Source organism: Lepidochelys olivacea (assembly GCF_965140295.1).
Source record: "Lepidochelys olivacea isolate rLepOli2 genome assembly, chromosome: 6".
Lineage (NCBI taxonomy): Eukaryota > Metazoa > Chordata > Testudines > Cheloniidae > Lepidochelys > Lepidochelys olivacea.
The window spans coordinates 22,729,672-22,756,212 of record NC_140416.1 but is presented as its reverse complement, the minus strand read 5'-3'; the positions used below and the strand labels follow the sequence as shown (position 1 = coordinate 22,756,212).

Below are 26,541 nucleotides of genomic sequence, written 5' to 3'. Positions count from 1 at the left end.
TTTGTATTAGGCCCTAAATTGTCCATTCACAGAGCCATAAATTAATCTGCCATTCCCTCTGCTGAGAAATCAGGACAGAAAATACAGAGCTAGAGGGAGGAGTCCAGAAACAAATAAGCAGTACTGACCTTCCCCTCTAGTCCCACGGCATGACATTAGATCACTATCCAAACAGACCTGGCTGTGCAAGGATACGGCATTTCCTTTACTCAGCTGTCTAGAGAGGACTCCTGTGTTTCTCTCCATAAGAAACAGTCTCTGCCACTGTGTTATCTCATCTTGCACACACTAAGCGAAGCAATCCCTAGGCTCTGTGCAATCACATTAATCTACCTACTGCACCACAGAATTGGGATGATAGCTCTCCTTTATACCTACACGCTGCACTGCTAGGTAAGGATTCTTCAGAGCTGCGTGGCTTGCTTTGTCACGTTAGCAGCTTAAAACTTTGAAAAATAAAAACGAAACAAAAAACCAGACATTGTTTGCCCTGATGCTTCCACAGTGGGAAATTTACCTTCAGCTGGCCATATTGTTGAAGTTGTGCCTTCAATCATATTTACATTCTGGAGCACCCCTAGGCTATTGATTCTGGAATGGCAACAACAATGTTGGAGGCGGGCTCCTACCTTTCAGCCACCATTAAGGAACCGGCATGGAATGGCAAAGGGACTACACGGTGTGTGGTGTGAAATGCTCTCTCAGGGAGGTGAGATCGCCTCTTGGTATTTGGGTGAAAGTGATGCTCAGAAACCTGGGTCTCCTCAGTGAGAACTGGGTGGGGGTGGCAGGTGAAGGGGGGGAAAATGTCATAATCACTGTACGATGATTGGAAGTCTTTTAATATTTGTAGTATATCATTATCTATAGTCCTATGCAAGTCCTACTAATCCTTTCATCCTGCTGCTAATTCAGCCAGCCAAACCTGGCAGTGCCAAGCTCAGAAAAGAAAAGAAATGGCCACAGGAGAACTGAGCAGGAGCTCTGTGACCTAAGGAACAAAAAACCACTATGGTGTTTGGGAAGTACAGACAATAGAAGAATATAGGCTTGATCCAAAGCTAACTGAAGCCAATGTAAAGACACCCTGGAGCAAGATCTCCTGAGCCTGGATATACCAAGACTGGAAGTAACTTACTGTTTCATGGATGGTAGCTAGTTCCTGCCTCCTGAAGCTGGACAAGTTCCTCCTCACTTCCTCGTACACAGAATCATACACATCCATCATGGCATCTTCTACCTACAAAAAAGACATGTCTGGTCAGACCCCCATCCTGGACAAGTCACTCTCCATTTTGCTAGGCACTGTACAAACACAGAAACTCTCCTAGGCAAAGTGGGTTAGCAAATAAAGCCAGATAGACAGAGGGCTACCTCAGGTCTATTAATGAAACTCAAATATAGACAAGAGGAATTTGAACTGCATTTCTTGTTTTACCAGGAATGAATTTTTCCTACAATTCTAGGGAGGACATTTTTGGAACACCTTCCATGGAATAGACTGCAGCTGTTTCTGGGATTAGTACTAAGAGGTAAATATTCAGTATAATATATGGCACATTACCTGTTTGGTTTCCATTACTACAATTAATTTTAGTTACCTGACTAACATGGAACATGGGTACTGTAGGAATATTTAATTCCTACATTCCCTTCTATGTGACACCATTAAACCATATGAACAAAGGCCTTTTTGTTTTTATACACCAACATTTTTATACTCAAAGTATTTAACTAGCTCTACTACAAGTCTTTTGACAAAATTATTTCCCCAAAACATTTTGAAAAATGTTCACAATTTTTAACCAGCTCTAAGCTGTTTTGTTTGCGTAAAACAGCCTAATTTACTACCATGTAATCCAGAGAAGGAGGATGGTCCAGTGGTTAAGGCACTTCCCTTCTTTACTCTGACACAGACTTCTTGTGTGACCTTGGACAAGTCACTTAGGGCTAAATCCACACAAGAATGCAATGCCTAACTCCTAGGTACCCTGCCACCCAGTGGAATTCACAGCCTGTAATTGCCTTCTGCAGCATGAGGATAACAGCACTTCTCCAACTCACAGGTGTGTTGTGAGGATAAACACATTAATGATGGTGAGATACTAAAACACTCAGATAATGGGTGCCATATAAGTACCTTAGGTAGATAGTTACACCAGCATAACACAAAAGTAACTCTATTCTAAATCAACGGACTTTCATTGGTGTAAAACCAGAGTAATGCACTGATGAATCAGGCCCTAACTATTCACTGAAAATATGAAATCTCATAGCTTCAGAAATCTCAACCAATCTTTGTTCAGCTTTCAAAAGAAAAAAAAATTCTCAATTGGCCTTGGTTCTAGCAGGCAGCTGGTAAAATTCTATTTATTTCTTTCATTTTCTCTTTTTCTTCCAATATTGATCTGAATGGGTCTGAGACCAAATCTTAGCACTTAGAACAGAAAATTAATCAGTGAGACAGACAGCAAGGGGAAGGCGAGGGAACAAGCGCAGCTGGAGCAAACCCATCTCTCAGCAAGGTTTTACATCAACTCTTAAGGGTTCTGCTTAGAAAGTTACTTAGAAAAAGACTATGTGTGTTATTCTTTGCAGCTCAGAGATGAAACAGGGATCAATTGAAAGTGTTAGCCAGCCATTACTGTAACATTATTCCACTTTCCATGGCTGTCCCAACTGCAAAGTCTCTACCAGGGGCTTATAACTAAGGAGGAGGGAGGAGAAGCAAAGATGACTTCATTTTGGCCCTAATTCACAGCAGGTATGGATTTCAGGCTTTTGGTACTGTATCACAATATTTCTCCATAAGTATCAAACAGGAAATAGATATAAAGGGAGTTTGAGACGTCTTTTTGTTGTTACAGGGCCTTTTAAGGAGATTGTTAATTTTGTAGCAATGGCTTCATAGACCTTTGAAAGCGAGAAGTGGTAGAATGAGAGAATTTCATGTGAGCACTGCCACAGAATTCAGAGAGTTGCAGAGGGAATAGCTGGCAATTTGTAGTCCAGTTGGTTGATCCATTGGTTCTAATCCACAGAATACCTCTAATCTCCTTGGGGTGATGGGGCTTTGCTGTTACACACAACATAATCAATTAACATAACAGGTGTGATTAGAGAGAGACCTAGCAATGCACTAGTAAATGGTCTGATGAAGTTACAAAACTGCCAAATGCAGTAAAACAAGCTGCTCCCAGGAAATTAAAAATTGCCACTTGCACCATGGGACACACATTGTGTCTGCCTGTCAAAGACAGAAAAGTTGAGGGAGGTTGGTCATTTTGTGACTTTGGTATTACTACTTTACAGTACTACCACAGTCCTAAGGATTGACTGGCCTCTCCATCAACAGACCATTAACTTGAGTCTCTTGTCTAAACAGCAACCAATTGCTCTTCCTAAGCAAACTATATATTAGTCCCAGACATGCTACTCTGGAAAGACTAGATTTCAAACAGTGAGCGTAAAGGAAGAGATCACCCACTGGCAGCCTGACATGAGACACTAATTAGTGGCTATATCGACTGTCCTTTACCTGGCCTGCCCTCTAATACTGACTTCTAGAGCTAGTCAAAACTTTTTGTCTACATTCCCCAAATTTAGTGGCCTTTCAACAAAACAAATCCTCATGAAAAGGGTCCTATTTTTGTTGAAAATCAGACATTTTAAAACAAAAATCCTGAAAAAAAACTTCAATTCATTCCCTGACTCGCTCTGTTAATGTCTTACACGTCTGGAAAAGCCAAAGACGTGAATGAGAGGAGAAGGAAGAGCCATATAAGCCAATTGCTTCTCATGCCATGAAGCGTGTTAACTTTTTCTGAACTTTCCCAAACCAAGTGTTAGACACAGATATAGAACTGGTCTGGGACTACGGTGACCTCTTATTTTTGAAACCTGGACTTTGACTAGCCCTCTGAAGCACATCTCTATAAATTATATTTTTGGGACAGAAAATGTATTTAACTAGATTTGCATAGTCTTGTGTAGGTTTATGGTGCTGTATATGTAATTTGTATTATATACAATAATCATGCTATTTAATATTTATTTATAGTTTAGTAGGTAAGTACTTAATAACTTAGGCCAAGATTATTATTTTTTTTAAAAAAGGAGCCACAAGTGAGACTTCTAAGAGTGGGATTTTCAAAAGGACCTAATGACTTAAGCACTCAACACCCACCGAAACTCAACTTTAGGTTCCGATATTTTGAAAATCTTGGCTTAATTGTTCTGGAAAGATCCTATCCATGTTACTGACCCGGGAACTTCTGAAAAATCCAGAAGTGTTAATATTAAGATCTAGTAAATATTTGGAGACGATACTTTGGGAAGTTTAGTTAGTTCTGAGGCTTCCAGTTGGGTGGATGTAGTCAATCATTGCCTCATCCAAAACCCATTAAAGTCAATGGAAAGACTCTTAAATTATTTTTGGATCAGGTTCTAAAGCTGCTAGTTGTTTACCTTAGTGATGAGTCAGTGTATCCTGAACCATCAGTGAGACGAGAAAGCATGAACTGATGCTTAGATTGCACGGATCATTAAAGAACTCCCCAACTCTCTCTGCACCTCAGGTGACAATGGAACAATCTGTGACCAGACCATAGTTATTTTCCAGAAGAGTGGCATTATGCAGGCAGCTCAAAAGTAACATTGACATTCATACACATCTGTACTGGTGATGAACTTTACCCCTAGAGTCCTTTTCAGAATGTCATGCACTCATGCTGCATGCAAACAATTCTAGCATAGAATAAGTGCAGCAGTCCAGATGTTCACAGCTATTTGTTGCTGAACACATTGTACAGCTGCTGCCACGTTGGCTGGTACATGATGGTCATAGCTGCATAGAGAACGGATTCATTCTTCCTCTAAAGCACCATGTCATGGTTTGTATCGGAGGCACTATATAAACCCCAACAAAAAGGAGCTGTGTTAGAGTAGGAGACTGTTTAGTTACAGACTATACCATTACTGGACAAGGAGAAATCAATCACTTGACACCTTGCTCCTGTAGCTGAAAAATTTGTTTGCAATTGGTTGTGCAGTTGAGCTTTGAAAAATATCAGTCCTGCGTTGCTGTTCCTATCCAGCTCAAAATGGGATGCAAACTCCTAGATGTGAAACTTCCCCTCTAAGGAAGATATAGTGTAAGAACAAAAATAAAATAAAATAAACAAAATGCGACTCAAAGAAAATGTGAGATTGAGACACCACACCGAAATTCTGTACCTACTGATGTCAATGAGAGTTTACTGATGTAAATGGAGCCAGAATTTCACCCCTGGATTTTTCTCAAGCAAGGAGCGATGGATGCTGGAGAACTAGTTTGCTTAATTTCCATTGCACTGTTCTCTCTTGATCCCTGGATTCGTGGTAGTGGGACAGTTGCAATGAAGGGCAGTAATTGGTCCATTACATTACCTTAAACTTAATGATTAGCCTCCTTCGGTTTCCCACTCCAGGTGCTGTGAAGTCAAGGCAGTCACTCACAGTTCAGCAAACAGGATGCCTTTTAATGTCCTATTTGAGTGGTTATGTTCATATTGTTAGTAATGTGCTTTAAGAAAAACACAAATGTGCTAACCGCCTTGACACAGACTCGAGCTACCACAAAATGGATTGATCAGTTAGGAGAAGAGGTCCCTGGGATGGATTTGTATCAGCCCTTATTCTAAAGGCTTCAAAAAGCACACACATCAGCATAAGTGGGGTCAGGTCACTTTCTAGATTTCTCACTGCAAAGAGGTACATGTTTTTGAAACTTTCTGCACTTTCAGACTTGCCACTCTCCAAGATTCCCTCCCATCCCTGTGTCCCTCAGGCCTGATCAGGCTGCCCCAGTGAGCAATATGTTTAAATACAACTGGGCTTTTACTCTGCCTAGAAATTTTAGAGTTTAAGTTCTTTGTCTCATCTAGAGACTAAATCACATCCTTATCTATTACTTTCTCTAAGTCAAAAATTGCACCTTCCCAGTGTTAAGTTAGTTATAAAGGAGGATTTTATCTTTAGGTAAATTTGGAATATATGCATTAGACAAAACTGTCTACCTTCTTGGTTTACCCACCTTGTCATGCCAAAGACTGTCAAGGGAAACTGCCTCTGAACATCAGTATTTAGGCAACCTAAGCAAGTCAACTGAAGGCTTATTGGAAAGGTAATGTGTTTAGAACAGCACCAAGAATGGTTCTAGCCTAAATTTAGCTAACACATTCAGCAAAGATTGTTTGCTAAATAATCTGTTAGCAAACCTGGAATTTGAGGACAGTTACAAGACGTTTTATTATCAATTGAATGACCATTTTATTGAAAAAGATGATCTTGCACTTATTTCTATTTCATCTGAAAAGTTGTGCCAAGGCAGAGTTATGGAAGCATTCTGCTACAAAGTGGTTACTTTTTTGGGGGGTCTTTGATATGCCACAACTGAGATCATTCATAGTGGCCTCAACAGATATGCTCATTCCAAGCTCATAGTTGTCTTTAGCACAGGTTTTTTAACCTGCACGTTTATCAGTTTTACTGCATTTTCAAGTCATAAACGGATAACAACTCTATGCCTTCATAATCTGAGTAAGTGAATGATTTTTACCGTTTCATTTGACTCAATCTTTTATCTTTTCTGTTTTTTAAGGTGTAAAGCCATATGTATTCATGACACTTTAGAATCCTGGAATCATTAAAAAAGCCAATTCCCTGCTCCGTGGAGCTTACGATCTAATTACAGTAGATTGAAAACATAACCGAACCTGGTGGGAAGGATGGTAGGGAATTTAAGCAGGAGTTAGTGAAGACAGAAGTAAACAATGGGAGCACTGTAGTCCTGCACTGATCTTTCACGCTGATAAACCTGCATAGTCAGAAATGACAGAAATTACTATTGTCATGCATGATAAGCCATGATGAGAATCTAGGATAATGGATCTTGATCATTCAAGCAGAGCCCTAATTAATAGCGAGGCCATCTGATTGAAAGACCACCAATGTTTCTGACAGTGCTTAAAAGAAGGAAGTAGACAAAGCCCCTTTTGCGATTTCCAGAACTCTGGGGCTACCTGAGGCCCACACAAGAATCGTAGCTTCAAGCTCATTGGAAAGTCCCTGCTCCACCTCTGTGAGCAGACTTGTTTATAAATTACAGCAGCAGTACAGTTAAACACAAGTTTCCTTGTTTATGAACAGCAGATAACAGACCAGAATCTCATTTAACTAGCCAGCAAAGGATTACCCCAGTGGAAGGGGACTTATCTCTGGCATGGACAGAGTTGGCTTCTCCACCCCTCCAGAGGATATGTGAGAGCCCAGCAGCAGGGCCAGGGGTCTGGTAGAGCAGTTACACTATGTCAGTCCTCAGCTGCAGTAAGTTAAAGCAGCCTGGGGATCAGGCAGCCTTAACTGATCGACCCCAGACAAAATCTGCAGAGGAAGCTTTCTCTTTGGAAGGTTTTATATTTATTCAGTCCTAGGCTTTTGTACATAGTATCACGAGTGTACTTCATTTTCAACTGTATGGAAACACAACAGGAATTCTTTATATATGGGGTCTTGAGAATTACCACATTGTTAATCTATATATCTATCCAGGCATCTAGATTAGGCTAGAAGTATTGAAAATGTTGGTTGAAGGACTTGATCCGGCTCCCATTCAAGTCAGTGGAAAAACTCCTATTGTCCGGAGTGGACAGGGCATTAGGAGTCTGTCAGTGGAGGGCTGTAGGAAAAGAAATAAGGGTGCTCTATTTAAGGAATGGTTCTTTTTTTTCCCCAGGCTCTTGTGCTCTCACGTATAGCAGGCAAGAAAAGATCTTCCAAAAGCTGGGGCTGGGAGGGCGAGAAGAAAGCAGGGAAGGCAGGGAATGGGGAGCACAAAGCGAAGTGAGACAAGAAGCAGGGAGCGGGAAGCAGAATGGTGCGGGAGAGAAAGGTAGGAATAAGAGACAGTAAGATGGAAGTAGACAATAAGAGGAGTGGGTGGAGCAGAAGCAAGGAATTGGAAAGCGCAGCTGAGGAAGGAGGAAAAGGACTGATCTATAAGCCTGATTCAAAGCCCATTGAAGCCACTGGAATGACTCCTACTGACTTCAGTGGGCCATAGATCAGGCTCCCGGTTGCTTTTAAAGAGTTCACGCCTCTCCCACTGGTGTGAATAGGTTCTTGCTTTAGAGTTTTAGAGTTTGCTTTAGCTCTGCTCAACAGCAGTCAATAGCAGCAGCAGTAGCAATCTGGTCAGCACCACATCCCGTGTGAAAGGCTGCAGAAGTCAAGTGTTGTTTTCCCCAGGTTGCCATGCAATCAATGGAGCCAGCTGATAGGAAGATGAGGGGATCCACTGGTTCCATTGATTGCATGGTTCAAAAACAAATGAGAAACATTAAATAATTTAAAAAAAAACCCTTTTGGCACATGCCACCACTAATGGGAGCACAAAGGGGAACGGGCTAGATGGTGTTCAATCTGCAACAATTGTTTTGGGACTGTCAAAGAGGCATCCCATTAAAGAAGGCCCTCAGCTCACCTTCTCTTATACCTACTTTTCTCTCTTGTAACTATACATTGCTTTTTCCAAGAGGTTCCTGCACAAAACTATTAAAACTTCTGCAGGAAAATAAGCAGCAGCCAATTTAACTGTTCACCTTTTTGCCGTCCGTGCCATTTCTGTTGTATGTTTCCCCACATCCCCTCCTTCCAAAAAAATGCACACTGCTCCCCCAGTTGATACAACTGGAACAACCTAGCTGTCCTAAGTGCTTAAGCAGACACCAACCTCCATGGTATAGTTACCCGCATCACTTTCCAGCTGAGACATACAGCTCCATTTTCTGAATGGCGCTGTCTAAGAACACTACTTGGAATTAAACATCTAGGAAATCACATATGGCTTCTACTCTCACATACTCCTCTTGCCTTCCACTGAGGGAACAGAGACTTTGCATAGCACACGATTTTTAACCATTATTGAACATATCCCCTCCCCACCTCTTATGTCTACTAGATGGCAGTGACATAACCATGGGTGTGGCTATAATATACAGTACTAGGCAGCAGGGAGATGAAAGGTGCATTATATTTCAGGCCCAATCTTGCAATGCTCACCATGCAGGAAGATCCCAGAACCCTACCCAAAGTCCCAGTGGTTTCTGTGGAAGCCAAAAATAAAGTTGAAGCAGAAGGAAAAACATTTGAAGATTGAGTAGCGGAAGAATGTTCTTCAGCCACAAGCTTCAGACGCAGCTTGAGCTCTTCAAAAACTGCTAAATAAAAATAAATTAATACACACCTTTTTTGAATATTTAATCAACATTTTTTTAAACTTGAAAATATTCATTGAAATCTTGAAACAAAAAATTTACAAAAATTTCACCAGTTATAGAGCTGGTTGAAAGAAAACCCAGCAACATTTTTGCAAAAATAAAATTCTGAAGTTTCTCAAAAATGTCAATGAAATTCTCTAAAAAACATTCAGCCCACATTTGAAATAGTTGAGAAAGAGGTAATGCCCAAGTATTTGAATGCAAAAATCCAGTCTAGTGACAGAAGATATGGACGATGCCCAGGAATGCAGCAGAGAAAGGCACTATGCTTCTCAAAAATATAGTACAGTATTCTACACTCTGACAGGGGAGATTCAACCTTCATAGTAGCTGGACCAAGACTATAAATTCCCCTGCCAGAAGGAATCAGAGCAAACCCAAAACCTTGCTACATTCAGAGCTAAATGTAAAACCCACGTCTTGATGAATATAAGGGAACATGCTTAACTTTGAGAATATGCTTAAGTGCTGTCCTGAATGGGACTGTTTTCCTGATCTGAGCCTTTAAATGGGAATTATAAGAGAGTTCACAGATAATTCAAAGCTGCTTCAGTCCCAGCATGTATACCTGCAAGGAGCATTATTTTGTGCATACAAATCTCAGTTTTACATTTTTGATACACCTGTTGTTGCATCTTCCTTTGAAAATTTGATCTTTACACTTTAAGTTTTGGCTAAAACAAGGCTAATTTCAATCCAGTATGAACTGAAGAAGGAACCAATGGCTTTGCTCTTTTCCAGTTAGAACATTTTTGATCAAAAGCCCCAAATTTAGGAAATTATTTGCAAACTTTATATATAATCGTTAATTTTGCCTTTGCTCTGACATTTGAAACGCCAGGATTTTGCTGTCCTAAAGCTTCAGTCTTAAATATGCCACCCTGCTCAATAACAAAGTAATCAGCTGCTGATCTATTATGAGATGCCTTTAATTGGATTCTGCCCTTTAGAAAAGCTGAGTGGTCCCCCGAGCTACAAAGGAGGATGCAGTAGGCAGAGGGAGTTGGGGAGTGAATGGCAGGCTGACAGATTAACAGATGGCTGTTAGCTGATTGCAATATTCCTGAGGACAGACATCAAGATGGCTTATAAATCTTATAAATGGAGGGGAGGACAATCTTACATTATTGGCTATAAGTCCTGGAGTGTAAAAGGTTCAGCATCTCTTGTCATCATGTAGTGAAAAGGAAGATCACAGGCATTTGTGTGCAAATTCCTGTGAAAAATCTTGTGTGTACTGCATCCACCGCTCTATAAAAGCTAACCTATTAATTTATCCCCTAGATATGCAAAATACAGTACAGAATGAAGTGGTCTAATCTTTTCACCTACCTGAAGGCACTTGGGAAAACTGTTACTTATGAAAACACTTAGCAACTTATTAAATACAGGTCTTGATTTAAACAATGAAAGGAGTTTGCCACATAAAGAGAGGAGGTTCATATTCAAGCAACACACTGATCCAAAGAAAACCAGGAGACATGTTAAAATAGGCCTTTGGGACTCAAAGATTTTGATCACAGGCCCCTGGAATTTTGGGATGATGTAAGGGTTAATGTTAATCTTAGCTTCCATTTAATGAAAGCCAAGTCCAGTTCTTCTCCTGCAGAGAGCACCTTCAAATTATACACTGATGGATTGTGGCAGGAGCTGGTAATGGAAGAATCTCTTGAAAAGTATTGGCTATTCATGGCACATGTTGCAGTCACTCAAGGCCAATCTACAAGAGTTGCTAAGTCCCTGGCAGAAGTTCCTTAATTATGCCGTGAATGATTTAATACTTGGGCTTCTGCAGATTATATTACTGCATGGCCAATAGGAATTCCCTCCTAGCTACCAGCTAGCTCCTAACTGTCAGTGTGGCCTCTGGCCACAAGAAGTCACATCTCAGAGAGGAGCTAGTTCAGATCCTGGTGCAGTGGAGGCGGGTGAGGGGATTTGGGGGTGGGGGTGCAGAGAGAGAGAGAATGCTGCTTTCCTTACCATCAGTGGCATCAGCTCTCCTGTAGTGAGAGAGAGGAGGTAACGTAGGCAGAAAAAGAGGAAGGAAGAACTTGGCCCCCTTCTCCCAGGAACAGTGGGTTCTCTCAGGAGGTGGGAGTTAGAAGAAAGGTTAGCCTCACAAAGGGAGGAGGATGAGCACGCACAGCAATAGCTGGCTTTTGGTGGGGAAGAGAAAGAGGTGGGTGAGGGGAGAAACAGGAACCTAGAGTGGAGAGAATGGAAAAATGGGAGGAGACAGAGAAAATAAGAGAGGAGAGAAAGAGGTGGGTGAAAAGGAGCTAATGGGGAAGAGACAAAGAATGAGAGGAAAGATGCTGCTTTTCTAAAAAAGAAGAAGAGGACAGATGACAGGAGGTGGAAAAGTGGGAAGAGAGAAAATAATCTGGAGAGGGAGAAGATGAAAATAAAAAAAAACAAGGAGAAAGAATTGGAAGATGGGGCCGGGGGGAACAAATGACCAAAACAACTTTTAAGTTGGAAAACTCTCTTTGTTTCCCTATATTATATTGTAATTCCCTGGCACACATCCCCGCCCCACTCCCTCCCTAGCCTTGAGAGAAAAGAATGGGATTGTTATTCTGAGTGCTTGTTATGTTAATATCACTAACTACTCTAGATTCTGTGATGAAACAATAGGAGAGAAAAGAAAAGTCCTAAGGATCACCCGAATGCCCACCCACCCACCAAACCTCAAAAGCTTGTCTCTCTCAGGGCATGTCTTCACTAACGATGTGGCTGTGTAGTCATGGCACCAGCACTGGGAGAGAGCTCTCCCAGTGCTGTAAAAAAACCACCCCCACAAGGTTTTTTTTTCATACCCCTGAGCGAGAAAGTTTCAGCGCTGTAAAGTGGTAGTGTAGACAAGGCCTCACCCACAGAAGTTAGTCCAATAAAAGATATTACCCATCCTCACCCACCTTGTCTCACGAGACCCGATAACACATGGGGGTTCTAGAGTCAACAGGAGAATTGTGCACTGGAAAATGATGCTGGCCACTATGCAGGCAGAGACCTTGATACGAACAGCTGGACTTCCCTTCTATGGCCAGCTTTTATGGCGGTCTCAAGTTCCTTCCCTACCACCACTATTTTAACCTAAAACCAGTCAGGTAAGTTTAGGGGTGTGGGTCAAAAATCTCATGCTGCTGGCTCTCCCAAAAGCCTTAAATCCAACTCTGGGACTGTGTAAGTGGCTAGAAAAGTGTAATGAGCAAACATGGTGTGATGTGGGGTCTTTACAGTCACTGGAAACCAGCACAGCCATAGCAAGTCTCCTCTGAACTTCCAGGCTTTCAAGTGAAGATACAGGGTAGTGAGTTCTGAAAAAACTGGAAATTATCAAGCCGACTTCCCAAGAACACAGTAACAGCATTGAATAGCCACCATCAACGGAAGTGTAATAATATGCATGTACACAAATACAGACCACCCCTCCCCCCTCCACAGACAGTACCACAGATACACACTCAATATCTACAGGCAGCACTTATATGCTATTTAGTTTTAGGCCTCCATTTTCAGATGTGACTAGTGATTTTGGATACCTCTGTTTTTGGGAGTCTAACCTGAGATACCGTAGAAAATTTTCAGAAAGTGCTGAACACCACCTGCCCTCTGTAAATCAGGCCCCTTTAAGGTGTCTCATGTTGGGCAACCAATAATTTTGGGGCACCCAAAATCACTCGTGACATTTGAAAAGGATTAGGCTTTAATTTTTACAAGCATTTCTATGGTGCTCAGCACCCTGGTGCAATTTCTGACCAGCTCACTCATATTGATGAATTAAGCCTCAACACCCTAGTGTGACAGGAAAAATATTGTCACAGTACTCACAAATATCTACACACATACTTCCCTCCAGACTCACCCCCACATATGGACCTTCTTACATATGCATACACGCAGAATACATACCCATGTAGATACTGTAAGGTAGGCATAGTTCAGAACTAATATAAGTCAAAAATAGGTTATAAGAGGCTTAATGTGGTTCTACTATATACATGGTTTTCATGCTCTAACTCAAAGTGCCTACTGATAATGAATTACAGCCTAGCAGAGCAGTTCCTGTATAAGCCAAAACAGCAGCCATTATGCACTCAGTAATAGCTCATACTCAGCTACATCAGAACCGGTCACTGAAAGTCAAAATACTGGGCAGGACAGCAGGGCTTTTTCTGAACAGGGCCATGTAGTTTTCAACTTCTGTCTGGACAGCCACCAGAAACAAGCAGAGGAGATTTTTAATGCAATGTCTTGTTATCGATTTATGCCATGGTAAAACACCTCGAGGCCCCAGTCAGGGCCTCCATTGTGCTCGTGTTACACATACAGCCCCTTCCACCAACTCAAAGGAGAATTATCTGAAAAAAAAGATAGACACTGAAAGACCCAGACAAAATATTATCGACTTGCCAGGGAAGGGACCAAAAAAACTCTCGTCTAAATTCTAGAATAATGCCCAACCTGTAAGTGAGTCCCAACAATGGAGCTGCCAAAGTTGAGAACTACCTGTTTCTCCATGATTACCAAGCCTTTTTTTACTGTCCTCTGACTGATCCCTGCAAGCACGCTGCTACACCTAGAAGCCTCCAAGTGCTGTTTCCACTGACATGGACAGACTCAAAGCCTTCCAGGGCTCATTAGTACTGACGCATGTGAGCAAGCAGTAGCTGCACAGCAGAACAGTAGAGAAAAGGTTGCACCCCTATAAGGAAAACCCCAGCTCGGCAACAGCAATTGCCTATTTCTTAACCCCTAGCAATTAGTGGGGATGGGCCGTAAAGTCCACTGATGACTTGGGATGCTGTGGAGTGGAACCTCTGGGAATCATAGAATCATAGAATATCAGGGTTGGAAGGGACCCCAGAAGGTCATCTAGTCCAACCCCCTGCTCGAAGCAGGACCAATTCCCAGTTAAATCATCCCAGCCAGGGCTTTGTCAAGCCTGACCTTAAAAACCTCTAAGGAAGGAGATTCTACCACCTCCCTAGGTAACGCATTCCAGTGTTTCACCACCCTCTTAGTGAAAAAGTTTTTCCTAATATCCAATCTAAACCTCCCCCACTGCAACTTGAGACCATTACTCCTCGTTCTGTCATCTGCTACCATTGAGAACAGTCTAGAGCCATCCTCTTTGGAACCCCCTTTCAGGTAGTTGAAAGCAGCTATCAAATCCCCCCTCATTCTTCTCTTCTGCAGGCTAAACAATCCCTGCTCCCTCAGCCTCTCCTCATAACTCATGTGTTCCAGTCCCCTAATCATTTTTGTTGCCCTTCGCTGGACTCTCTCCAATTTATCCACATCCTTCTTGAAGTGTGGGGCCCAAAACTGGACACAGTACTCCAGATGAGGCCTCACCAATGTCGAATAGAGGGGAACGATCACGTCCCTCGATCTGCTCGCTATGCCCCTACTTATACATCCCAAAATGCCATTGGCCTTCTTGGCAACAAGGGCACACTGCTGACTCATATCCAGCTTCTCGTCCACTGTCACCCCTAGGTCCTTTTCCGCAGAACTGCTGCCTAGCCATTCGGTCCCTAGTCTGTAGCTGTGCATTGGGTTCTTCCGTCCTAAGTGCAGGACCCTGCACTTATCCTTATTGAACCTCATCAGATTTCTTTTGGCCCAATCCTCCAATTTGTCTAGGTCCTTCTGTATCCTATCCCTCCCCTCCAGCGTATCTACCACTCCTCCCAGTTTAGTATCAGTTTAGGGAGTTAATTCTCTATGCAAATCAGAATCCCTGGCTATCCAACATCATTGGCTAATGACAGAGCAGTCCTTTGCCAGGCGGAAGACCTCAAAAGTCACAAGTATGAAAAGCTGCAGCTTCAGCACACGACATTGTAGTCTAGATGCCATTATGCAGGATACCACCACTCATCCACTCGCTTGTTAACCAAAGCCTGGTCATGTCCCTCAAAAGTCATATGGAGTATGCATGGCATCCATGCTCACTAAAAGCCTTATTTCCACCCAGAGATTTCAGAGCTCCTCTGAAGTTGTTTGGAAAAAATGGGTCTGTATTGTACTAACATGTATGAGTTAATCTAGATAATGGGTCTACATACTGTACTTTAATTCATAGAGATCTCAGAAAGATGGGTGTTTTTTATGAGGTTCAGATTGGGAGTTCATCCCCATTCCTGGCCCTCCTTCCCTCGCTTTGTATAACATAGACAGAAAAACAGCCACATACCATCGACAGTAGTGTGGCTGACATATACGTCTTTATCTTGCTTACAGATCTCCTGCTAATTGGATCAACTTTTGCTGTTTTCCTATTTCAGTCATAATTAGGACTTCCTAGTCTACAACCCTGCAGAGCTGCGATTTATTCGGCTCCCATTTTCCAACAATCTTCAGGATTGCTTGCCAATGGTTTAAGTACTACTGATTATGCAATCATGGAACAGGAAATTTACAATAAGTGCGCAAGCAGCAAGGTAAAGATTTTAGTATTTGAGGGTCCATCATGAGGATTTTTATGGTGATTGGTTACTTCAGTTTTCTTCTCTCACACTACTTTTTTCCTTGTTAGAAGTACACGAATATAAACAGGTTAGAGACCTCAGTCCGGAAAGGCTCTAAGGCAACCCAAATGTAGGAAAGAAATTTAAAATACCGAGGGATTCGTCCCTTTAGTATAAATCACTATAACCTCAGATTCATGATTCTACATTACCCTTGTAAATGATTTAACTCTAAAAGCAGAGGGAACATCAAATCTGTGTGGAATTTATGTAACTTTGGGGCAAAATAAGGGACATTTCAGAGGTATGGGTCATCCTTTGTAGAAAAAATATAAAACCAAGCAGATATGGAAGAGGTAGGTTCATCAAACTGAGTTACTGTGGTGATACAATACTCCCTGATCACATGTGAATCATTTCCATTTTCTGTAGATGGATCTTTAAGATGCACAGGGAGAAAAAGCATCCTCTTTTTATAGTCTTTGAAAGAGGCTTCTGTCTAGGACTGCTTCAAAATTTTCTATTGAAACTATGTTTCGATGGAAATGGAGTTTTCTATTAAATGAAAATGTTCACGTAAAGTGTCTGCTTTCTGCAGAAAATTTCAATTTTTTGTCAAAAATCAACATGCTTAAAAACTGAAAAGTTTTTGACCCCAAACCCAAAATATTTAGATTTGACTATGGAGTCACCATGCCTCATATGAATTGTAATTCAGTTCTCTAAACCCCTCTTGAAGTACCCCTCTTGAAGACTATCGCTCATGATGCACGGCCTCCCCTCACACAGAGGAGAGACCAATGTGCATCACAGCAAACATAGTCTGACCATGCTCATGAAGGAGAATAGGAGGGTGAGGTACCTCAACTACAACTTCCATGAGACACTGCTGTGGCTTTTCCAAATTGAACTATTTTGACTTTCTATCAAAATATTTTGTTTTTTCCCTGAAAAGTTGATGTATTTTGTGGATAATCCCCACTTTCCAGCCAGCTCTACTTTTATCCACTAAAGTAGTCTGACACCCATTTGTTGATGTTGACCGGTAGCACCAACTCATCTAATATCCCAAGCACATACAAACTGGGCAAGGATAAAAGGTTAGTGCCCAACCTTGAGGAAAGTGCTTTTAATATAGCTCTAAATAGTTGTGGAACTTTTTACAAATGGACATAGTATCTGGGTTTGGCATTTTTTTTTGTCTGCACCTCCAAAATCTGCTCTGTTTGATAAGATCAGCTTAGACTAGGCTCTTAGGAAACAAATAGTACCCATTTAAAATTTTGTTTTGAGAATATCTGAAAGAGAATGAGCCCGAAGTATCTTCTGTGTTCAGTCTGTCATTGAAATAGGCAGACTGAGCTCTTTTCTCCATTTTTCTCAGACTCATCACAAACGGGCTACTGCAGGAAGTACAGCCCATTTAGGAGATTTTCTACAAAGTGGATTGCGTTACCATATTTCTTAATAAGTCCTCTTATGGAGTGTATGTTGTGTGAAGGCAAAGTCTCTACTTACCTGTAACTATATCTGTGGGGGTAACCGTTGGGAGAGAGCGAGCGCTATTTGACCATGTATTCGTTACAAATACATTCAAAGGACGCTCTTCTACCATGTGTCATGTCCTTTATCCTGAATATCCCTTTTACCAACTCCACATTTTTAACAGCTGCTTTACCTATCTTTACCTTTAAGGCACAGGTTATCCCATAGTGATGCATAAACTGCTAGCAAGATTGGATCTTGGAAATGTTGAAATTTACCATAGATTACTCCGTGTTGCTGAGAAAACTGGATTCTCCCTTAATGGTGTAGGAAGCTGTGTATGATGGGAAAGGCACGGAGCACAGTAAATGGTGCGGCCACCTACTTTTCAATATTAAACCAAAGCCAGTGCAGTTGAACGATTTTACAATGTGTCTTGTGTGAAAGGCCATGTTATAAAGATAAAGAGTCTGGTAAATCCAGGTTTCAGCTCTCCAAGCTTTTTAAAGGATGTTGTGTGGGAAGCAGGATTGTTTCCTTTTCTCACAGATACTGTGTGATTAGCACATAAAGCAGAGAACTTCACTAGTAGCAGACTCAATACATTATCCTAGGACACTTGTTCATTTTGATAAATTCAGTTCTGCCCATTGAGGAAAGAGAAGAAGCTGCCACCTCACAATGTGATTATAATAGACTGAAGGAGGAGGGGGCACACTCACTACATCAGACAAGGAATCGGGGGAGCCATGGAGGAGCGTGCTGACCCAAGCTAGGAAGCTAGGGTAGATCCTCACTGCTTTTAGTAGAGGAGAAAGAGCTATGCTTTCTTTCTGCTCTCTTACTTGCCAATTAGATAAACTTACCTGGCAACAACTATGCCTAGCTGTCTCAGCGATGGAGAAGATATTAGATTGATAAGAAGGAACTGATCCTTTCTTTCACACCACTGAAAAGACAATTTAGAGCTGGTCAAACTATGAGAGGAAGAGGGGAGAATTTCAGAAAATCTGAAGTAGTTTTCAGTCTGCATGTTTTCCACATTTGAGATTTTTTTTGTTTCATTTCATCCCTCAACCTCCCCTTCTATTCCTTTTCTTACTGAAAATGGGTCAGAGGAAAAGTGAAAATTGGGTGGGGGGGGGCAGGGAGACGGTGGACTGAATCCTTCATTTTCCAATTTGATCAAAAATACTGAAAATTCCTGAAAACATGTATTACCTATTTTGAAAAAAAATAGGTCATTTCATCCAATGAAAACATTTTTGGTTCGAAATCCTCACTGAGCAGACATCAGAGCAGAAGCCTGGCAATTCCTATTGAAAGGGTGGCTTGGGGCAAAAAAAAGATAAGTGTGTCAGAGCAGTCTGGCCTGGCATACCCCCTTCACCACACCACAGCATGACATGCACACCTATCTCAATTTCCCCTTGCAAAATCCCCAGTAAATCCACTTCAGGCTGTCTTGCCTGAATAATACCCCTCCCTGGGGTCAGTGTATTACCAAAATACAGTTCATTAAATTCCTGACAGAAGTTCCAGACATAGTCCATTTCCCACATCCAGCATATATAGTCCTTAAACCCCTTCCCAGAGTGCACCCCCACCACCTTCTCTGCCGGGAGTTCTTCCATATCACACTCCAGTATCTTCCGCTACACCTAGGCTCCTCATCTGTCCTCTTCTTCTGTCGCTCTGCCAGGGCAGCCACTTCAGCCCATTCAGCTGGAGTGCAATTCCACTCTTCCCAGTGGGAATCCCCTCTGCCTCTCTGCCGGGAGATCATCTTTACTAGGGAGCATCCCTCACTCCCTCTGGCCCTCTCACTGTTCCTCTGAGTCCAGCTCTCTGGTGTGGAGATGTCCGGTGGTAAGCCCCTCTGCTGCTTCCCTGCTTTCAGCCCTCTCATGTCCTCCAGCCCCTGGCTCTCTGGCTTGCGGAAATCAGCCAACAAACCCTTTTGCTGCTCTCTGTGCCTTCAACCTTCCTCCAAGGAACACCTTCGGCTTCCTTCTGGGACTTTCCACAGACCCCTGGTACCTGGCAGCTCTCACCTGCCCCTGATTCCCAGTGAGGCAGCTCTGATTCAGCAGGTCCCTGTCTCTCTCTCTCTCACTGGGTCTCGCCCCTCAGATTCTCTCTGGTCCTGTATAGCCCCATGTACTGCCAGGACCTCTTAAATAGCCAAATGGGAGCTCCTGTTCTAGCACAGGGGAGCTAGACCTACTTAATTTATTTCATGTCATCCTGTGACAGAGTGACATGAAAATATGCAGGAAAAATCCCCCCCCCCCCATCACAACGCTCATCAAAACAATTTGGGGTTTTTTTTGTGACAAATATCTATATTAATTTGATATACTATTTTTCTTGTAAATCTAAATTTCCCCCTCCCATTATGTCTGAAATAAAAAATGTCTTTAAAATACCCTATTTATGTAGTGGAATTACTCAAGGCCAACGGTATGCATCTCTGAACGATTTCTTGTCTCATAACACTGGTTTTTTTTAAAAATCTCTTATCACAAGCATATTTTGCAAAGGCATCCAAGCTGGGATGTTGTGATCTTGGCCTCCTTTCTGCGTTGATTAATGCTAAACATTTTCTTACGAAAAAGTCACTGTGTGGCAATGTTAATACCTTTAGCTAGAGCTATGGAAAATATACAAAGACCATGCAAAAATCCTTTTTACAGCCTTCTCAGTGCACTCAGTACTGATGGGCAACACATTCACGATTGCAGGCAATGGCCTCTCAAATACAGGCTGACAAATGGGTGGTGATTATGTGATATTAATAGATCATCTTTTAATGACCCATCCAGGTGACCCGCACAGGAATTTGAACTGCTGCAGACTTGGGATGCTCAGAACACATTTCCCAGGCCAGTTGTAACCTGCATTAACCTAGCGTGGTTCTTTGTTTCCCTCTAGTCTAATCCTGCCAAAAAGAGTAGTTTTTCAGTCCTATTTTGAGGTCTGAAGAAAACAGCCATGCCAGGATTTAAAGAAATTGTTCTGTGTGTCACATCAGAAGGGTAACAATTTCTTCCAATACCATACGAGTTCTCTAAAAGATTGCTCACAGAATTATTCTAATCATTCATCTCTAACATGGAACTAACTTAAAGGCTTTGATGATTACTCTGCGTACCCAGGTTCTGGGAAATTATTAATTGGAGTCTTATTCCATTTGACTTCTTCAGAGCTCATGTTACAGGTAGCAATAACTCTTAATGAAGCTTCTGCATTTCATTGGTTGGCTTTAATCACTAAGGAAATAAAGGCTGGTTCCAAATAGAGTTACTAACATTTTAAAACCATAGTAATTAAGCTATCTGGATTGTTTGGCAAGCTAGGTTCAAGCAAACTATATCTATTTGAATATGGCCAAAATGTATATTCATGCATCCAGGAACAAAGTATGTAGGGTGCACATACAGGATGGTGGGCTTTGAAAAGGACTTGGGAGTCACGGTGGATAATTAAAAGCTCCCAGTGCAACATGAGGAGCAAAAGGGCTAATGAAATCCTTGGATATATGAACAAGGGAACATCCAGTAAGAGGAGGGAGGTTACATTACCTCTGTAACTGGCACTGAAGTGACCACTGCTGGAATACTGTGTCCAGTTCTCGTATCCACAATTCAAGAAGGATGTTGATAAATTAGAGAAAGTTCAGAGAAGAGTCACGAGAATCATTAAAGGATTAAGAAAGCATACACTCAAGTAGCTCAATCTGTTTAGTTTAACAAAGAGACTGTTAAGGAGTGATTTGGTCACAGTCTGTAAATACCTACTTGGGGAATGAAATTTGATAGAGGACTCCTCAGTCTAGCAGACTAAGGTATAAGATGATTCAATGGCTGCAAATTGAAGTTAGACAAATAAGGAATGGAAATAAGGTGCAAATTTTTAACAGTGAGGGACCACAGGAACAATTTACCAAGGATCATGGTGAATCCTCCATCCCTAGACATTTTAAAATCAAGATTTAGAAAAAAAACAAAAAGATACTTCAATGAAATCCTGTGGTGCAGTTTACAGGAGGTCAGGCTAGACGAATATCACAATAGTCCCTCGTGCCTTTATAATCTATCAAAAAGTGTTCTGTTGCTTTAAGAGTGAACTGTGCTCTCTCATTACAGGAAAAAGTCTCATGGTCATTCATCCTGTGTTGTTCTCCTGGCAAACTAGTTTTAAAACCACCCACCATGATTATCGCCCTAAAGGGAAGAACTAGTAGAATCAACCAGATCATAATCCACAAAACGTAATGTTTAATATCACCCACATTCAATTCATTGACCAGGTGCCACTGCAGTCTAGAGCACTTCAGGATTAAAAGGATTAAGCAGAGCTGAAAGGTACCACGGGGAACTAAGCATCAAACTCTGACTCGTCAGCTTCTTCAGTCAGTAGACCACTTTGCAAGGGAAAGATGATCTCATTCCCCCCTCTGACAATCCCACTACTTGATTCTCAAAATGGTACATTACACATAGACCACTGTGGGTTCATGGTCCACAGTCTGAGAACAACTGTTCTTGTAAAGATGGTCTTCCAAATGAGACCCAGTGCAATATCTTCCTGAGTTTACAGATAACATGAAATGACGACTCCAAGAGCTGTGAACTGACCCTGATTCATTCATTTCAATGTGGTGGCGACCCAAGAATGATATTCAAGTTGATGGTTTCACTATTTCATTGCTGACAGTTTTAACAAACACATTAGCTGGATGTTTCCATCTCCTGACTATCATTGCCGATAAAGGAAAATTCAGAGTGGCCAGAACCTATCCTCAATCTTTTTGCAAAGCTCCCAATTGACATTAGTGGGAAGTAGAACTGGCTGAAATTGAATAGTTTTTGAGACAAAACATGGGTTTTGAAAGGAGCAAACATTTTGGCAAAATGTTTATGTTCCTCTATGTTTTTTAAAGAAATTATTTGAAACAAAATCTCCCCTCCCCCCCCACCCCCAAGGTGTTTCTTTTTGGTAGCAGTCATTGCTATAGGATCACCATCTGATGACTGATTCTTGGTATTTCTTAGTAAGAAACACTTACCTCACTGTTGTTGGTGTATCTCCAGAACGCAGCCTGTATCAGTGCACAGAAAACAATGGCAAAACAGAAGAATCCCTGAGGATAAAGAGAATGCACTGTTACTTGCAGCATTTCCTCTTAGGGGCTGAAAATATTTATGTGAAAACACAGTAGGAGAATAGTTAATTATATTGGCTTTGGCAGGTTTAATGCAAGTCACAGTTAAAAGTTAACTTCTTTTAAACAACCCTCAAAATCTCAGTCACTTAAAGGGAGCCAGCTACACAATGGTTTTAAAATTCCCTGGCAGGGACCATAACTACACAAGGGCCTTTAAAGGATGTTCAGTGGAAGAGTATGTTGTGTACTATAAAGTTGCTAACCTATTGCTTTAGGTTCTACCAAAAAAAAAGTGAAATTAAGAAATTAGATTTAAAACATGGTTCTATTCTGAAGTGGGACTATGTGAAAATCTGCACCTTCCTACTCAAGAGATCCAAACTCCCCGTGTGTGTTCAGAGCCTGTCCGCTCAGTAGAGAGAGAAAAATATTAACAGTTTTTTTGCCTCAATAACACTGCAGAGCCAAAAGCTATGAGAGAATGAGCTGGATTCTATTCTGGCTTGTGCTTCAGAGTTGTTAACTAAGTTCCAACTGCAAAGCCAAGCTGATTCTTACTGACTCCAGTCGGGGTTGTGCAGGTGTAGGACTGCACAGGTGTAATCAAGGTCAGAAACTGACCCAGAATAGTATGGCTAGTGATAATGATAAAGAAGCCAGAAAGAATGCAGGCTGGCTTTCCTATTCTTGATGAAGTTTACAGGGCTGGCTGTTAGAAAAGCCATCTCTTTAGTTGTAGAAACCAAACCAAACCAAACCAACACTATTTGGAGATTGAGTGAAATGTGGGATGCCTGTCATAAGGATGAGACCAATGGATCCTGCTTACCTAAAAGGAACATGACAGTAAAATGTTTAAAGCCCAATGGATCCTGAAGCTGAATCCAGAATTTCATTGAAAGCTAACATTTTGTGAAAAATTGTCAACATTTTAAACATTTGTTCTCTTTTTTGGAAATTTTTCTTTGGCTTCATTAAATGGATGTTTTAATTGAAATGTTATAAAATATATCTAAAAAATGTTGAAATTTTTAGTTTACCAAAACCCAGCTTTCAGGAAGAAACAAAAAAAGTCAATGTTGTCAATACAATGTGATAAAAAATATTGATTAAAAATGTTGCAAACTTTTGCAAAAAATGGGATATGTTTCCATTTTGAACCCTGAAAAATGAAAACACTGACATTTTCTGCAAAATCATTTTCATGTGTTTTGACCCTTTCTAGCGTGAAGTACTTCACGCTATAACATTGAGAAAGCATCACATACATTCTCAGGGTTTTGTTCCGAGAACAGGATTTCTGTGCCTGTGTTTCTGGACTCAAGATTTCCCTGTTTACAAGCTAGGCCTGTTTGGGTATGAGAGACTCCAGGAAAACATTGGCGTAGATTATTAAGAAACAGCTTGCATTTTTCTATGTACAAAGTTATACAAAAGTGACTATGTGGGCTGTCTTTACACGGTCCATGTGTTTAGTGCATGCCCAGTCTCCTCTTTTTGTACTCAAAACTGATCAAAACGTTTTCTTTGATGACAAGTGCCCTTTCTGTAAAATAAATGAAAAAATTCTGGTTTTTGACAAAAGCCAAAAAAACTAATTAAGTTTCCTGCTTATTTATATGTGGTATGCTTTGGTGCTAACAACTTGATATTACTGACCTACACCTTAGAGCTTGCCAGGTTCCCCCAAAATTCCTTCACTATGGGATAACTCCATCCAGCAATTGGATATTGTCTTCCTATTCCAGCTTTTTAGTTCAATTCATTCTGGACCATGAGTATCTACTCTTCCAAGCCACTCCTGTCTAAATTAATAAAAGCTCAAACCAACATAGACATAAAGGAACAGGTTTCTTCCTTTGTTTCCTCCCCTGTTGACATAAGTCTGTTTTTCTATATTGTGGGAAATGAACTAAAGGTTTGTGAACCAGTTCATATGTTTGTTATTGTGACCAAGGGCAGGTCTATACTACGGCAGGGATCAATGCTCTGAGCTCGATCCACTGGCAGTCAATTTAGCGGGTCTAGTAAAGACCTGCCAAATCGACTGCAGATCGCTCTCCAGTCGACCACTGTACTCTACCCGCAATGAGAAAAGTAAGGTAAGTTGATGGGAGATTTTCTCCAATTGACCCCCCGCGATGTAGACCCTGCGGTAAGTCGACCTAAGGTACGTCGACGCCAGCTATGTTATTCATGAAGCGTAGCATAGGTCGACTTACCATGGTAGTGTAGACACAGCCTAAGTCAAGGTCCCCCGCCTCAGTTGAATCCTGACAAATACATAATTGAAATCAGACTGGCTCACCTGTCTGTTAGTATTGTTAAAACAGGTATTAGAATTATAAGAATGTGTTTAGACTTCATGGAATGCTTGTCAATTGCTGACTGCATGCATTAATTTCACTTAACATCTGTATCCCATATTATATAACGTAATATTTGAGTGTTGCATTGTAAGCCCTGCAACTGTATCAATCACCAGACAGGAGAGAGACATTAACTAGTGTAAAGTGCTGATCTCTAACAGAATGTGTTACATCCTGGCCAACAAGGAGGCCCATCAACACCAGATGGATTAGAGTGGAACATTAAAGAGGACAAAAAAATGTGTTGTTAACTCTCATCCCTTCCCCCCACCCCCCCACCATGAAGATGAGTCTTGCAAGTGAATTCCTCCCATCAGCTGAGTTTGCAGCTCAAAGCAGGAGGGAAGGTAGGGAATAAAAACTCCTAACAAGAAGGAACTCTGGGCCTGTCTGCACATAAACTGCTACAGCAGCACCTCTACAGCTGCACCACCGTGGTGTTTCAGTGGAGACTTTCCCATCAGTGTAGGTAATCCACCTCCTAAACAGGTGATAGCTATATCGATGGGAGAATTCTCCTGTCCACCTAGCGCTGTCTACACCGCGGGTTAGGTCTGTTAAAGGTATGAAAAATCCATCCCTGAGTGACACAGTTAGAGTGACAGTTATGCTGACCTAATTTCCTAATATAGATGAGGCCTGTATCTTTATGCTGCTCGGACTCAGGGCGGCGGGTGGCGCAAGGATTACTAGGTAGAAGCAAAACCTCGGTTAGCCCTAAAGGACTATATAGAGCAGGGGTCGGCAACCTTTCAGAAGTGGTGTGCCAAGTCTTCATTTATTCATTCTAATTTAAGGTTTTGTGAGCCAGTAACACATTTTAATGTTTTTAGAAGGGCTCTCTCTATAAGTCTATAATATAGAGCTAAACTATTGTTGTATGTAAAGTAAATAAGGTTTTTAAAATGTTTCAGAAGTTTCATTTAAAAGGAAATTCAAATGCAGTTCTTATCAGTTTAGTACGATCCTTGCCCTTGCTTTTCCTTGCTGAGTTTTTCAATGTCTGGCACGTATTTGGATACTTTAAGTTGCACACAGGCTTCTGAGTGATCAGTTGTTAATCGGTTCCACGAGGGACAGAGGACAGATTTCATGTGTGAAAATACCTGTTATCACAGGTATGTGGATCCAAATGCTGAAAGCATTGCAAACGCAATTTTCTTCAAACAGTTAAATTTCACTGGCAGGGACATCCAGCAGGTCAGAAGAGCGGCCCCATGATCTCTCTCAGTAGCTTTAAGTGCAGTCTGCAGATCTCCAAACTTTGATGCCCACAATTCTGACCTTTTTAACTGAATGAGCTACATTTCAAAATCTTCAACACTCTTCCACTCAAATACAGACAAATCCAAGTGGCTTTCGTTGAACTTTTCAGGTTTAATTAGAAAAGAAAGCATTGGGCCAAATCACTGGAAATCTTGAAATCTGTCAAAAAATTCTGATTCCAGTTCTTGCATGTACATTCCAATCTCATCGACACTGACAGTGCAACATGTCAATAGCTCTTTTATGTGTTGGAAATAGCAGAAAGTCAAAGTTCGAATATCCCGAGAAAAAACTGCTGGTTTTACAACACATGCCTTCCAGGTTTCATAAAGATCCAGAACCGTTTGCCCTGAACCCTGGAGACGGAGGTTGAGTTTGTTTAAGTGAGAGGTGATGTCAGTTAGAAAGATGAGCTTACACAGCCATTTGTCATCATCCAGTTCGGGGTAGTT

General features: G+C 41.4%; 1 protein-coding gene across 2 annotated transcripts in view; it reads right to left on the bottom strand.

The window, feature by feature from the left end:
* The window catches only part of TSPAN32 (tetraspanin 32), a 73,795-nt gene that overhangs the window by 29,082 nt on the left and 18,172 nt on the right, over nt 1-26,541 (bottom strand). Inside the window, exons 4-6 of one of the 2 annotated variants that reach the window (XM_084631139.1) lie at nt 24,677-24,727; nt 22,356-22,430; nt 1,139-1,240 (exon numbers count right to left, since the gene is read on the bottom strand). In XM_084631139.1, coding sequence (XP_084487265.1) covers nt 1,139-1,240; nt 22,356-22,430; nt 24,677-24,727 — 228 coding nt within the window. The remainder of the gene's footprint in view (nt 1-1,138; nt 1,241-22,355; nt 22,431-24,676; nt 24,728-26,541) is intronic. The other variant, XM_084631140.1, reaches the window with a different exon arrangement.